The 13,973-nt window shown below is 44.5% G+C and overlaps 1 protein-coding gene across 2 annotated transcripts in view; it reads right to left on the bottom strand.

The window, feature by feature from the left end:
• The window catches only part of LOC144511884 (collagen alpha-6(VI) chain-like), a 158,239-nt gene that overhangs the window by 18,296 nt on the left and 125,970 nt on the right, over positions 1-13,973 (bottom strand). For both annotated transcript variants that reach the window (XM_078242317.1, XM_078242325.1), the window contains exons 32-40: positions 13,426-13,488; positions 11,596-11,646; positions 9,836-9,871; positions 9,678-9,740; positions 8,917-8,979; positions 4,456-4,491; positions 4,325-4,361; positions 1,644-1,658; positions 1,033-1,529 (exon numbers count right to left, since the gene is read on the bottom strand). In XM_078242317.1, coding sequence (XP_078098443.1) covers positions 1,033-1,529; positions 1,644-1,658; positions 4,325-4,361; positions 4,456-4,491; positions 8,917-8,979; positions 9,678-9,740; positions 9,836-9,871; positions 11,596-11,646; positions 13,426-13,488 — 861 coding nt within the window. The remainder of the gene's footprint in view (positions 1-1,032; positions 1,530-1,643; positions 1,659-4,324; positions 4,362-4,455; positions 4,492-8,916; positions 8,980-9,677; positions 9,741-9,835; positions 9,872-11,595; positions 11,647-13,425; positions 13,489-13,973) is intronic.

Genomic DNA, 13,973 nt, shown 5'->3' with positions numbered 1-13,973 from the left:
TCTCACATGTCTCACGAGTCCTGAGCTTCTATTGGTTTTCAGACTTAGACAAACCACGGCAGGGATCTCAAAGCACTGGATAAGTACCGCCAGAGGAGCCTTTGCAAGATCCTCGAAATCTGATGGCAAGGAAGGAGGTTCTACAGAGGCATCCTCTCCCAAGCCAACTTTTCCAGCATCGAGACACTAATCACTCATCAGAGTATGTTGCTCGTATGTCTTACACCAGGCTCCAGAAGCAAATCTGAACTTGATAGCAGCAGGAGAGTCCCTGGACAGTGGAAAGACTTTAGGGATATCCTCAAAGCATCAGTGAAGGATCAAACCTTCCCGCTGACAATGGGAGTCGCTGCTTGTGACTGATCAAAATGTAGGAGGTTAACTCGGGAAGGCACCGAACACATCTCGACATTTCTCCAGGAATAGGCAGAGGTGAAGTGGCTGTGTCAGGGAGAGAGCAAAATTCTCCAAACAACTCATCATCCCAACCCTCCCAGCACCTACCCTGCAGCCGGTAGAGTCTGAAGATCACACATTGGTCTGATTTGCCATCTCAGAAGCCGTCGAACTGGAGTGGAAGCAACTCAATCCCGAGGGACTAAGAGAGAGGCCTCTTGTGCACATTTTGGACTACGGCATTTTGAACCATGAAGGGACTCTTCATGGGTGGCACGGTGGCACAGTGGTTAGCACTGCAGCCTCACAGCGCCAGGGACCCGGTTCGATTGCTGGCTTGGGACAACTGTCTGTGCGGAGTCTGCACATTCTCCCCGTAGGTTTCCTCTGGGTGCTCGAAAGACGAGCTGGTTAGGTGCATTGGCCATGCTAAATTCTCCCTCAGTTTACCCGAACAGGTGTCCGAGTGCGGCGACTAGGGAATTTTCACAGTAACTTCATTAATTGCAGTGTTAATGTAAGCCTACAAATGACACTAATAAATAAACTTTAAACTTTTCCTTATACATTTCTCTCATTCTCCAGACTAATTATTCACTTCAATGAGATGGAATGAAAGAAGCAATTTTCTTTTACCTCAAATATCCAGTGTTCCATGGCTGGAATGTCTTTAAAGGAGAGGATGACTGGAATAATAGATAAAGCACTGAACTGGGTGGCAGCTACAGCTATAGCCTCAGTGTCTTGAGATCTTCCATTAGTGAGAAACACAGCAATCTTCCTCACGAGTACACCATTGCGAACTCGTTTAAAAGTATTGCTCGCAACAAATTGCATGCTTCTGCCGATATTGCGTTTGCTGGTTGAGCGTTCGTGTCTTAGTTCTTCGATTTCTTTCATAAGTAATGTTTTTTTCTTAAAATCTGAAAATCGAATGAAAGGCCTCGCTACATTATCATACGTAAGCACTGCCACACGAGCCCCCGTGGGACAGTTGCTTTCAGCGATGTTCATACCCTGCAGAAGGTTAATGACAATTCTTTTCATCCTTTCAAATATAGCTGGTGTGACATCTGAAGACGTGTCCAGGGCAAACACCAACTCTGTGGGGTATGCTGGGCACTCTCCCCTTCCTGAAACAATGCCAAAAGCACAAAATATTTAAAGATGTCACTTATGGATGTAGGTAAGAGATAATTTTTAAAATAAAATGATTAGGAGACTATTATAAGGGTGGAATTACTTACTATTCGAACAACAAGCTGTAGGTACAAAACAAAATAAGGATATTAGTGTTTGATAAAATTGTCTTTCAGGAAATTTATTTATTTTGTGTGTTCCTTTAAGACCCTCCTGAAAAACCTCTGTTTTTGATCTTTCCTTTTTTGGCTCAATACTTGCAGTTTGGATTGCACTTTTGTGAAATCATAGAGTCCCTACGGTACAGAAGAAGGCAATTCGGCCCATCAAGTCTGTACCAGCCACAATCTCATCCAGGCCCTATTCCTATAACCCTCATTTACCCTGCTAATCCCCCTGACACTGTGCGTCAATTTAGCATGGCCAACCAACCCAACCCGCACATCTTTGGACTGTGGGAGGAAACCGGAGCACCCGGAGGAAACTCATGCAGACACGGGGGGGGAAAGTGCAAACTCTACACAGACAGTGACCTGAGACTGGAATTGAACCCGGGTCCCTGGTGCTGTGAGGCAGCAGTGCTAACCAATGCACCACTGTACCGCTCTTTTCCTGCCCTACTAAAGCTACCTTCACACATGGATGATAAGATTCTGCCCATGCAGGTTAGTGTTGATGGCTGCTATACTGCGTGGACAAGAAATGTCTTGCAACCTTTGCAATGGTAAGGCACCGGGTACCAACATTGATTTAAAATCAGGATTGGGACCATATAGGCATCCCGATGGTGTCGGTGTCCCTCTGCCTGCAGCAATCGTCCTGGAGATGGCCAATTAAGCATTCATCTCTGGGAGCCCTGTCCAACTGGGGACAATGGGTGGCAGGCTGCACAGCAAGGAGGGTCAATTAGAGCGTCCAAAGGCTGTGAGTGTTCAGTCGCCCCACCAAGAGATTTGGGTGTTGCCCATGTGACGGAGAGACTGCGAGAGTGCCTCAGGATGGTAGTGTCCTCTAAATATGGTGAAAACAAGTGTGGCCACACCTGCCCGGCCACCACTGTGAGGAGGGAGAGGATTCCGCCCACCAGATGTGGCCCATGACCAGGGCTGTGATGCACTGGCAACTCGGGGTGCCACGGGTGGTGGTGGAATTTAAGAAAGACTTCACGGGCCCCTTGGGCTGCCACCAGGAGGTCACCTCCCAGCACCGGGAGAAGATCGAAGCCGTGTCAACAAATTTATCCCCAAGTGGGCACTTATTTCACCACCTGCTGCTGAGGGGTGGGTTGCTGCTACCAGTCAGGCCTGGCCTCTGACAAATACACTCGGAGGTGGGAACACATCAGGACGACTCTATGTGCAGCTTTCAGTAACTCCTGTCTTGCCACCGCCAAAGCTACCTTCACACGTGGCCGATAAGATTCCGCCCATGCAGGTTAGTGCTGATATCTGCTATCCCGCATGTACAAGACTAACAGCAATCATTCATCTCCTTAAGACTACCAGCTACAACATTCTGCGTGTGGGGCAATTGTGAAAGGAAAATGTTTGCAAGCCACCCCCGCCCCCACCCGCACCCCCACCCCCATCCTCAAACCGCACTCTCACTATACAGACTCCATTTAGTGAAAATCTCCTCCTCATCTTCTCTCAACTATTTGCTATTTTAAAAAAAAACTATTTCTACCCTAGGAAATACAATATGAGACTAAACTAACCAATCCCATGACAGCTGTTACTAAGCCTGATGTGAATAGAAGGCAGACCAGATACCTTGGCTGAATCCCTATCACTACGAATTCAGGGCTAGCGAGGTTCCCAGAACGTTGGCCTCAGGCGGGATTTTACGATCTTGCCCAAGCGAGGCCATAAAATCCCGCCCTTTATCTCCACCATTAACGTGTTTGAAGTCAATGCACCAACTTAGTCCAAGATGACACAACTTTACTTTTATCACTACTTGGGGCATGTTTTGGATAGAAATTGGCCATAGAATTTGGGATTTTTGTTTATTGTTATCTGAACAAAGAGCAAATTCTGGCTTCTCAATTTGTTAGGATATTTCTGAGTCACTCATTTTCGATGGTCAGCTTGGACAGGTTTTTCCAAAGCATTTCCACTTAGAAATGCTGTGGGAAAACTTTAAAGCTCGAAATGTTTGTGGAGGCTCTGGCCCTACCCATCAGGGGTGAGCTTGTTCTCACTGTATCAAGAAGACGTGCATGACCGGACTGGATTGTCATTGGGCAGTTAACTGCCTGAGGTCAAGGCTTTCACTCCCATGTGGAAAGATGTCCCACCTCCAAGAGCGCCGGTCTATCAGAGAGCCAGCAGATCTCCAGTCTCCAATGAGGAAGAGAGCTGTATAACTGGGTAAGTGGGGCAGCTTCACCGGGTCCAGTGGAGCTGACCCTGACAAGGGTGGGTTGAAGGTGATTCTGACACCAGTGTGCTGGGTGGAAGATGTGGGTACAGCCCAAACAGGAGGGCCCCCACCCCCCTACCAAGCCATCAGCCTTGCCATGTGGAGGGGGCCCACTCTGCCTTCAGCATGGTAACATAGCAGCTGTGGCAGGAGGAGGCCCTTAAATGGCAATTAATTGCCTACTTAAGGGCTTTCAACTAGGTGGATGGGCAGGCTGCCCAACACCTTTCCTGCTGTTGTTAAAATTCCAGTGGAGATTGGTAGGCGATTGGCACATGCTCCCTGCCAGGCCACTGGACTTGCTAATCCCAACCTGTCAACCCGTTTGCTCAGAGTTTGCAGTTAATTTCAGCAGGGTACTTACGGCAATTCTCCCGAATGTACGATACGAGTTCACAATGCTGAGAAAAAAGTGGAAAGGTGTGGTTTATGAAACATACATTAAATCATGTATAATCTGTAAATATATTTCAATTCATGTACAACGTCACCTACTGCCATAGGGGTATTGCCAGGTGGTCCTCTCGAGCCCTAGAGTGAGGAGATACAAAACATTTAGTCAAGCAGGGTTCAAAAATACTAGCTCATCACCTGTGAGTTCCAAGTTTTTTCCCCCCAAATTTTATAATATTTCACATTTATAAATACCAACAAATGCATATGCCAAGTATAAGTACACCAGCATTAGCTGTCCTGAGTGCAGTCAAAGAACAAAGAACAATACAGCACAGGAACACGCCCTTCGGCCCACCAAGCCTGCACCGAAACATGGCGCCTTTCTAAACTAAAGACCTTTTCCCACACGCGGTCTGTATCCCTCTATTCCCTCCCTATTAACATAGAACAATACAGCACAGGAACACGCCCTTCAGTCCATGATGTTGTGTCGAACATGACATCAAATTAAACTAATCCCTTCTGCCTGCCTTTAGTCCATATACCTCTAGTACTTACACATTCATGTGCTCTCTATTCATGTATCTGTCGAGATGCCTCTTAAATGTTGCTATTATATCTGCTTCTACCACCTCCTCTGGCAGCGCATTACAGGGATCTACGACCCTCTGTGTAAAAAAAACCTGCCTCTCACATCTCCTTTAAACTTTCCCCCTTTTACCTTAACCCTATGTCCTCTAGTAATTGATATTTCTACCCGAGCAAAAAGACTCCAACTATCTATTTCCTCTTCCTCATTCACATTACAATCATCCACCTAAAGGAGATGTGTTTCTCAGCAAAGGTTAGAAGAGCCAGAGGCTGAAGTCAGGACAATGGAATTACACTGTGATTTGGGAGCTTTGGTGGGTTTGCAATTTGACCAGAAGGCAGGTGTGCAGTTTACCTTTCTAATCGCTATCCAGTGACCCATGCTAAGGACCGTACCAATGTTGGATCGTGATCTCTGGTGATGTCTACTGGTTGGACTGTCGCTCCAGAATGAGCACACAAATCAGGATGAGGAACCCCGTGTTTTTAGTAAAGGTTTGATGCGAGGAAGGGACAAAGTGGAGTGATAAAGCCGGGGAAATGTTAAAGGAAATATAAGAACGGATGAAGAATGTTAGGTCATAGATGGTCAGGGCTGTGTAGAAAGAGCAGGAGGAGACACAAACAGAAAATGCTGGAAAATCTCAGCAGCTCTGACAGCATCTGTGGAGAGAGGTTAGAGCCAATGTTTTGTGTCAGGATGACTCCTCATCAGAGTTGAAGACAAGGAAAATAGAACAGTGCAAATAGATGTGGGCAGCACGGTGGCACAGTGGGTAGCATTGCTGCCTCACAGCGCCAGGGACCTGGGTTCAATTCTGGTCTCGGGTCACTGTGTGGAGTTTTCACATTCTCCCCGTGTCTGTGTGGGTTTCCTCCGGGTGTTCTGGTTTCTCCCCACACTTCAAAGACTTAGGTTGATTGGCCATGCTAAATTGATCCTAGTGCCAGGGTGATTAGCAGGGTAAATATGTGGGGTTACAGGAATAGGACCTGGATGGGATTGTGGTTGGTGCAGACTTGATAGGCTGGATGGCCTCCTTCTGCACTGTAGGGATTCTAACAAGATTTTTACTGTGCGGGCGGTGGGGGGGCTATAATTCGTAGGAATAGCATAGACAAAAAGAGAATGGTGAATGGAAACGGTGATGAGAAAGGCTAGAGATGGTGCTGAGTGTCCATTAAGAGATCAGAATATGTAAATGGCACAACAAAGGTCCAACGTGTAGGAATGTGGCAGGTGGCCCTAGTGGGGTGGGTGAAACAAGATCGAAAGCAAGATTTTAGAAATGAAAAAATAAAAATAAGACCATAAAGTAATAAAAATGGATTGAAAAGCTGAAAAGAAGTAATGAAATAAAATAAATGGAAATGGGGGCGGGGTGTGCGGAGTGGAGGAGTGAGTTCGTGTTCTGAAGTTCTCAATGTTCAGTCCGGAAGGCTGTAAAGTGCCTAAAAGTGCTTCAGATTCCAGCATCCGCAGTATTTTAATTGTATTAAGAGCAGGAGGAGATCTGATTGGATAGATCTTTCAAAGAGGTGGCACAGCCTCGATGGGCCGAAAAAGCCACCTTCTGTGTTACATGAGGCTATGGTTTTGGATAGATGCTTGTCAATAATACAATGTCAGATCAAACACAGGCTTATCTTTGGGCTGAGTTTCATATACAAGGTGGGCTGACAAATGTGCCCTTGTCGTCAATGGTAATACACAGAAGGCATAAAGAGCCCAAGTTAGTGCTCATGAAACAGTAGTACTCGGGGCTTTAGTTTAGTGTCAAACCTTCATGGGCTCTTCATTGGTTTTGTGCCTAGCCATGAGAGTTAAAATGACCCCCTTCAGGGTTTAGTGATGTGGCAGGTTCTCCAGCCTAACAAGGTTCTATTGTGGGAGTTGAGCCGTATAAAGTTAGCTCGTTATAATGGAACACCATTGCTTCCAGAAAACAGAGGTAGTTTTCTTAGAATCTCGACAGTGCAGAAAGAGGCCATCCGGCCCATCGAGTCTGCACCAACAACAATCCTACCCACGCCCTATCCCACATAACTCCACATTGGTACCCAGCTAATGTCTCTAACCTACACATCCAGGGACACGAAGGGGCAATTTAGCATGACCAATCTACCTAACCCGCACATCTTTGGACTGTGGGAGGGAATCGGAGCACCCAGAAGAAACGCATGCAGACACAGGGAGAATGTGCAAACTTCACACAGACAGTGACCCAAGCCGGGAATCGAACCCAGGTCCCTGGCGCTGTGAGGCAGCAGTGCTAACCACTGTGCCGCCCCAAGGGACCTATAATTGTATCCTTTATATTAAGGGATCTATAATTGTATTGTTAAATAGTAGAAATAAGGTATAGATTCAAATAGGTTTAATTTCGTGTTTTGTGTAGGAAAGGGTAGAACTCTAGTTAGATTCATGCTCGACAAAGGTGTTTGCATGGATGGGGTTTTGATTTCAGTTCAAACTGTGCTTCTATTGTGCTGAGAGTTTTACAACTGGAAAAGTAAACATGAGCTTGGGGAAAGAGCTTAGCAACCAGGGGCCACTTTTAGGGAAAATAGCTTTTGAGTTTAGTGTTTAACTGAACTAACAGGCAGAGGGAGCATCTCAGCTCAAGAGGGAACATCTCTTGCAGCTTTGCTAAAAGAAATGTCATACAATGGAATAAGAGGCAAGGAAATAAGTGCCAGAAATGTAAAGCATAGCTAGTTGAGGAAACTAGAGAAATGAAGAGAGGTTTCCAGGAGGTCTAAAGTTAAAGGAACAGGGGAAACTGAGTTCCATAAACAAGGTGGGCTAACAAATTTGCCCCTATCGTCAATAATATAAAGAAAGCAAAAAGGGCCCAAGTTAGTGCTCATGAAACAGTAATACTTAGGGCTTTAGTTTAGGGTCTAAATTTCATGAACATCATGGTATGATGAGGTACTTCGATAATATAGGGTTCATTTTGCTTGGTTTCTCTTCTGGCATGAAGATTATGGCAGGCGGTATAAAGTTTGGCCAATTTCCAATCATTGATTTTGTGCCTAGCAATAAGAGTTAAAATGACCAATTTAGGGTTTAGTGATGTGACAGGTTCTCTAGCCTAACAAGGTTCTATTGTGGGAGCTGAGCCATACAGGGTACTGTCCATGGAGATCACTGATAGAGTTGAGAGGGATTTGGACAGTGAAAAGCCAGAGATATTTGAATTAATTTTAAGGTTTGTGATATCTTACTACAGCTGGTGAAGTGATAGTTGAAGCAATTGGTGGCTGTATCTCAGAGTTTGTGTAAAAGAATACTGAAAAGACATGTGGAAAACCTGTATCTTTGCTAAAGAGCTGAGAAAAAGCCTTGTTTGAAGTAGAGTTGGAAAGCCTGGAGGTGAATCTTTGCTAAAGAGCTGAGAAGAAGCCTTGTTTGAAAGGAGAGTTGGAAAACCTGGAGGGGGTCCTTGATGAAAATAACTGATTGGTTGAAAGAAGATTTCAAAGTGTCTCTTTTTGAAAGTGGAATTTGGAAATGATAATAATAACTGATTTTTTTTGTTGTTGAAAGCCAATTGGCTTACCTGTGACTCTGTACCTCCCCATTTTCTAGAAAAAGTATGATAACCTTCTGGGACCTTCCTGTCCAGTCGTAACACCAACTGGGATCATAACAATTGGCACTGATGAAGGGTGTGAGTGAAGATCAATGTCTGACCACTACCATGACATACATCACTGCAGCAGCGGCAAGCTGTGTCAGCACACAATTCACTGTGGTTCAATTTATATCGAACAAGGTGTATGATTGCACAGGCCTTCTACTTTCCAGCTTGTGACAGGCTTACATGACAGGAGCAGGACGAGTCAGCAGTTCCACTGTAAATGATTCTTTGGCGTCAATTAAGAAATAGGTATTTCTTAATTTTTCAAAGACTATGTGCACAGAGGTAAAAATAAACCACTCAGCCTTTCTGCACAACTTACTCTGGATCCAGGATGTCCAAAGTCACCTGGATTCCCCAGCTCACCAGGAGCTCCTGCATTACCCTGAAAAAGAACAAAAATATCAAATTATTTAATTCTGAGGCTCACTTGATCTAATCAATCATTTAATGAGTAATAGCCGTCCTTTAGAATCATAGAATTGCTACAATGCAGAACGAGGCTATTTGGCCCATCAAGTCTGCACCAACAGCGATCCCACCCAGGCCCTATCCCTGTAACCCCATGCATTCACCCTGCAATTCCCCTGATACTAAGGAGCAATTTAGCATGGCCAATGAAACTAACCTGCACATTTTTGGAGTGTGGGAGGAAACTGGAGCATGGAGTGGAAGCCCACGCAGACACGGGGAGAACATGCAAACTCCACACAGATAGTCACTCGAGGCCGGAAATGAATTTGGGTCCCTGGTGCTGTGAGGCAGCAGTGCTAACCACTGTGCCATCCGTGCCGTCCCACTTCTATATTGTTACGATAATTCATCATTATGCTTCAAAATTCCATGAGTTTATTTATTGAAGGCTTGGTGTGGCAGTTCTTAACCTCTTCATTCTCATCTTTTCCTCACGTTCACCTGTCTGGCAACCTTGCACAATATTAATGTGAAACCAGGCACTGCCATTGATTAAATGGAAATAATCTTGTCCATTTTTTGGGAGGACAGCAACTACATTTAGCATCTTCTCTTTCAAGAAAACTCAAGACTATTTTAACATTTAAATGGTTGAAATGAAACTTCTACCCTTTGTCCTCTTGCTCCTTTGGACCCTTCTTTGCCGTGTTGACCAGGTTTCCCAGGTTCTCCCTAGAAAAAGGCAATAAATGTAAATAAAAGAAGAGCAGGATATTCCTTATTAAATGAGGTAGAAAAGTAGAACTCCTTTGAAATGTCACTGATACCTGAAGACCTGTGTTTCCAAAGCTTCCCTGTCCTCCCTGAGGATTAAAAGCAATACAAACAATGTCAGAAATAATTCATAAAGTTTTTTGCTGCTAGTATCATTCAACAAAAGTAAGTTGAATATCCTTGCTTTCAGAATCGGTTGCAAAAGCATTAAGAAACAAAAAGGTTCAGGGCAAAATATTAATGGACAAAAATATTGGCCAGGGCTTTTAGAGCAAAAAAATGCAGGACTGTTTTAAAAGCTACCAAAATTCCTGAATTCACTTCCAACAGATTATATCTGGCATGCAGTCAAATAATTCAAGTTAATCTTTGGAATGAATAAATAGGTACAGTGTCTCAAAACTGACAACGCATTTTGACTTTGCCGGATTTCGGTTGTGATGTGGAGATGCCGGTGTTGGACTGGGGTGGGCACAGTAAGAAGTCACACAACACCAGGTTAAAGTCCAACAGGTTTATTTGGAATTTAAGAGCTTTTGAAGTGCTGCTCCTTCATCAGGTGAGTCCTCAGGTGATACCCGATGAAGCAGCAGTGCTCCGAAAGCTCATGATTCCAAATAAATCTGTTGGACTTTAACCTGGAGTTGTGGATTTCAGTTGGGTGGGGCAGGCCATGGGTGGTTTGGGTCAAGCCAGGTTAGGTGTGGTCAAGGGTCGCTCGGAGCATGAGAATAGACCCACAAGCGGTGAAAGGGATAACTAGTTCGGCACCAAACCATGTGATAAGAAAAAATTACTGGATTAAAATTGGTGCGTGACACATTTTAAAAATGTTCAGTTTGCAGACAACTTCGGTTTGTGGACAGCCGGATTTGAGACACCATATAGAATTGGGAAGATTGAAGCCATTTCTTATTGGCTCCGGGTCCAAACTCTGTTCCTTAGCTACCAATTGCAACACTCTTGCTGTCAATCATCTGAGACAAAATCAGACTGTTTGCAAGCTTGGTGTCATGTTTAAGCCTGGGATCAGCTTCCGACCACATATCTGTGCCATCACTAAGACCATCTACTCCAGTGATGGGCACCCTAGGCGAGTGAGTGGGCTGCAAGAGTGGGCCTCCTTCATCTCAGTGGGCCACAGGATTGAAATCGGCATGTCACTAACTATAACCCCTGAATAGCATTGCATGCATTCAATACACACCGAAAATTTCATGATTAGTTATGGAAAAGACTTAACCTGTCACATATTAATAGAACTATCAACTTTAAATGGTAAAAGCAAAATAAATATTTACACTTTGACTGGACGTAGAGAGAGGGCACAGCTCTCATGGTCAATACTGTGTGTAATCAGCATGCACATGTCCCTGCTTTAAATGCGTATCACTTTCGTCATACTGGTGGGGGAAAAGCATTACGCGGGCAGAATGTGGCCACCCTGCACATGGACAACAAACTGTCTCGTCCACACTCAGAAGCCCGATGGGCCGCATGTGACGCTCGGGCCACAAGTTGTCCACCACTGACCTACTGCCACTTCTGAAGCATTTCCTGACAATGAAAGTTGCACTCCGGCATCCATGGAAGGAGAAGAAAATATTCTACCATCACAATCTACCCATTCATGTTTGCAACAGGCAGGCACTTACAGTTTTGTTCACCAACTACCAACCTCAGTGCATCACAGGGCAACATGGAAAGAATCCCGGTAACACTTCAATGGTTACAGGTAGAGTTTTGAAAATGAAGTTTACAAGCCTAACCTCCAGTGAGAGAAACAATATCTTTCAATAATGTGGTCTGTTACCTTTCTTCCCTTAGTTCCTGGAGAACCAAATCCACTTGTACCATCCATGCCCTGTGAGACAAAGAAGATATTTGTCACAATTCAACAGTAACCGGTCAACCTCCATGTTTGTGGGCAGAGGTGATGAGATTTTGACCTTATACAATAGATTAAAATGGGAGAATCAGCAAATCTGATTACATCTCTCTTGATCTTTATTTAGTGTTTTACTACATCTCTCCTAATCTTTATTTAGAGTGACACCAATGGGCAGACATGAAGAGCTGGCTCCCAATTCACTATCACCCACGATTGCACAAAGGCCAAAATACTGCCAGGGAGTCAAGATCCATTGCAATTTTCAGATGCTGAGTGTCAAGGACAGTGGATAATTGGACCAGATCACACTTGAACATTGTACATTTTCTTCCTACTTTTATATTTGTATTATCATTTTCTGTGTCGACGTTAAGAATTGAACCTTCCTATGTAAACATGTTGTGTGAAGAGATCAGTACATTTTTCGATTTTAATGGCATCAAGGGGTACTGGGAGAAAGCGGGAATATAGCATTGAGATAGAGGATCAGCCATAATCATACTGAATAGCAAGCAGGCTCGAAGGGCCAAGTGACCCACTCTTGCTCCTAGTTTCCATGTTCTAAATACACTTTTTTGCCAGTTCCGAGTGGGATTGGGGAATTGTTTGACTGCATGTCTCTTTCTTATTTCTCTTCTGGTCAAATTTTTAATTGTGACTTTTTTTGGAAAGAAAATAAGACATAAGAAATGGGAACAGGAGAAGGCCATTCAGCCCCTTGAGCTTCCTCCATCATTCAATAGGATCATGGCTGATCCGACAGTCCTCCCATTCATTTTCCCCCCCTTTCTCCATACCCCTTGATTCCCTTACTGATCAAAAATCTATCTATCTCAGCCTTAAATATACACAAGGACTCTACCCCCCATAGCTCTCTCTGGCAAGGAATTCTAAAAACTCTCAACCCTCTGAGAGAAGAAATTCCTCCTCATCTCAATCTTAGATTGACACCCTTTATTCTGAGACTGTACCTTTGGTCCTGGACTCTCCCATGAGGGGTAACATCCTCTCAGCATTTACCCAGTCCAGCCCCTTAATGTTTCAATGTGATCACTTCTCATTCTTCTAAATTCCAATGAGTAGAGTCCCAATCTATTTAACCTTTTCTTACAAGACAATCTCAATACCGGGGATAGTCCTAGTGAACCTTTTCCGAACTGCCTCCAATGTAATTGTTCCTTAATTAAGACAAAGAACAAAGAAAATTACAGCACAGGAACAGGCACTTTGGCCCTCCAAGCCCACCATGCTGCCCGTCTGAACTAAAACCCCTTACCCTTCCAGGGATCATATCCCTCTATTCCCATCCTATTCATGTATTTGTCCAGACGCCCCCTAAAATATGGAGACCAAAATTGCACACAGTAATCCAGATGTTAACAAAATTTGCATATTGATATTAATGGCTGCACAGTGGCACAGTGGTTGGCACTGCTGCCTCACAGCACCAGGGAACCGGGTTCAATTTTCGACTTGGGTCACTGTCAGTGCAGAGTCTGCACGTTCTCCTCATGTCTGCGTGGGTTTCCTCCGGGTGCTCCGGTTTCCTTCCACAGTCCGAAAGACGTGCTGGTTAGGTGCACTGGCCGTGCTAAATTCTCCCTCAGTGTACCCGAACAGGCGCCGGAGTGTGGCGACTAGGGAATTTTCACAGTAATCTCATTGCAGTGTTAACGTAACCCTACTTGTGACACTAAAAAATAAACTTAAACTTCAATTTGCATATTGACATTAAAATGAGAAGAAGCTCACCGGGCTCCCGCGAGGTCCCGCCAGTCCTCTTACACCTTTGCTCCCAGGATCTCCAGGACGACCCTATTGGATATCCCAAGAGGCCGGTTAAAAAAACCCTTCTTATTCCATTCACATTCAGAAATAAACAGTGATGATTTTATTCCAGTCGGTAAGTACATCTCATCTCAAACTATTCTCATATAATGCAAGTAAACACCCAGTTTAAATTGTTTCCGACCAGAAGGAATGCAAGCGCACCTGAGACTGAGGGAGCAATGCCATGTTTTAAATGCTTAACAATGGAGAGAAAAGTTCTTGGTCTACTGATGGGGGACAAGCAATTTCGAAACACTGTGGAATGAACTCCACAGCTCCTTTATTACCTGAGGATTTACACCCAGAAACTAGCCTGATTGACAGGCTTGTCTCCTGTTGAGCAAGGTACATGGCATAAGAGGCCACAGTAGATCTTCTGCTGCTTTGTTGTAGATTAGGAGTAGGGAGGTAGATATAGCATGGTTTAGAGGGGCAGAGAGTGATCGTAAAGGGCTGTTGGATTCAGACCT

Source organism: Mustelus asterias, chromosome 2 (assembly GCF_964213995.1).
Source record: "Mustelus asterias chromosome 2, sMusAst1.hap1.1, whole genome shotgun sequence".
NCBI classification, from domain to species: domain Eukaryota; kingdom Metazoa; phylum Chordata; class Chondrichthyes; order Carcharhiniformes; family Triakidae; genus Mustelus; species Mustelus asterias.
This window is presented reverse-complemented; position numbering and strand designations above follow the sequence as displayed.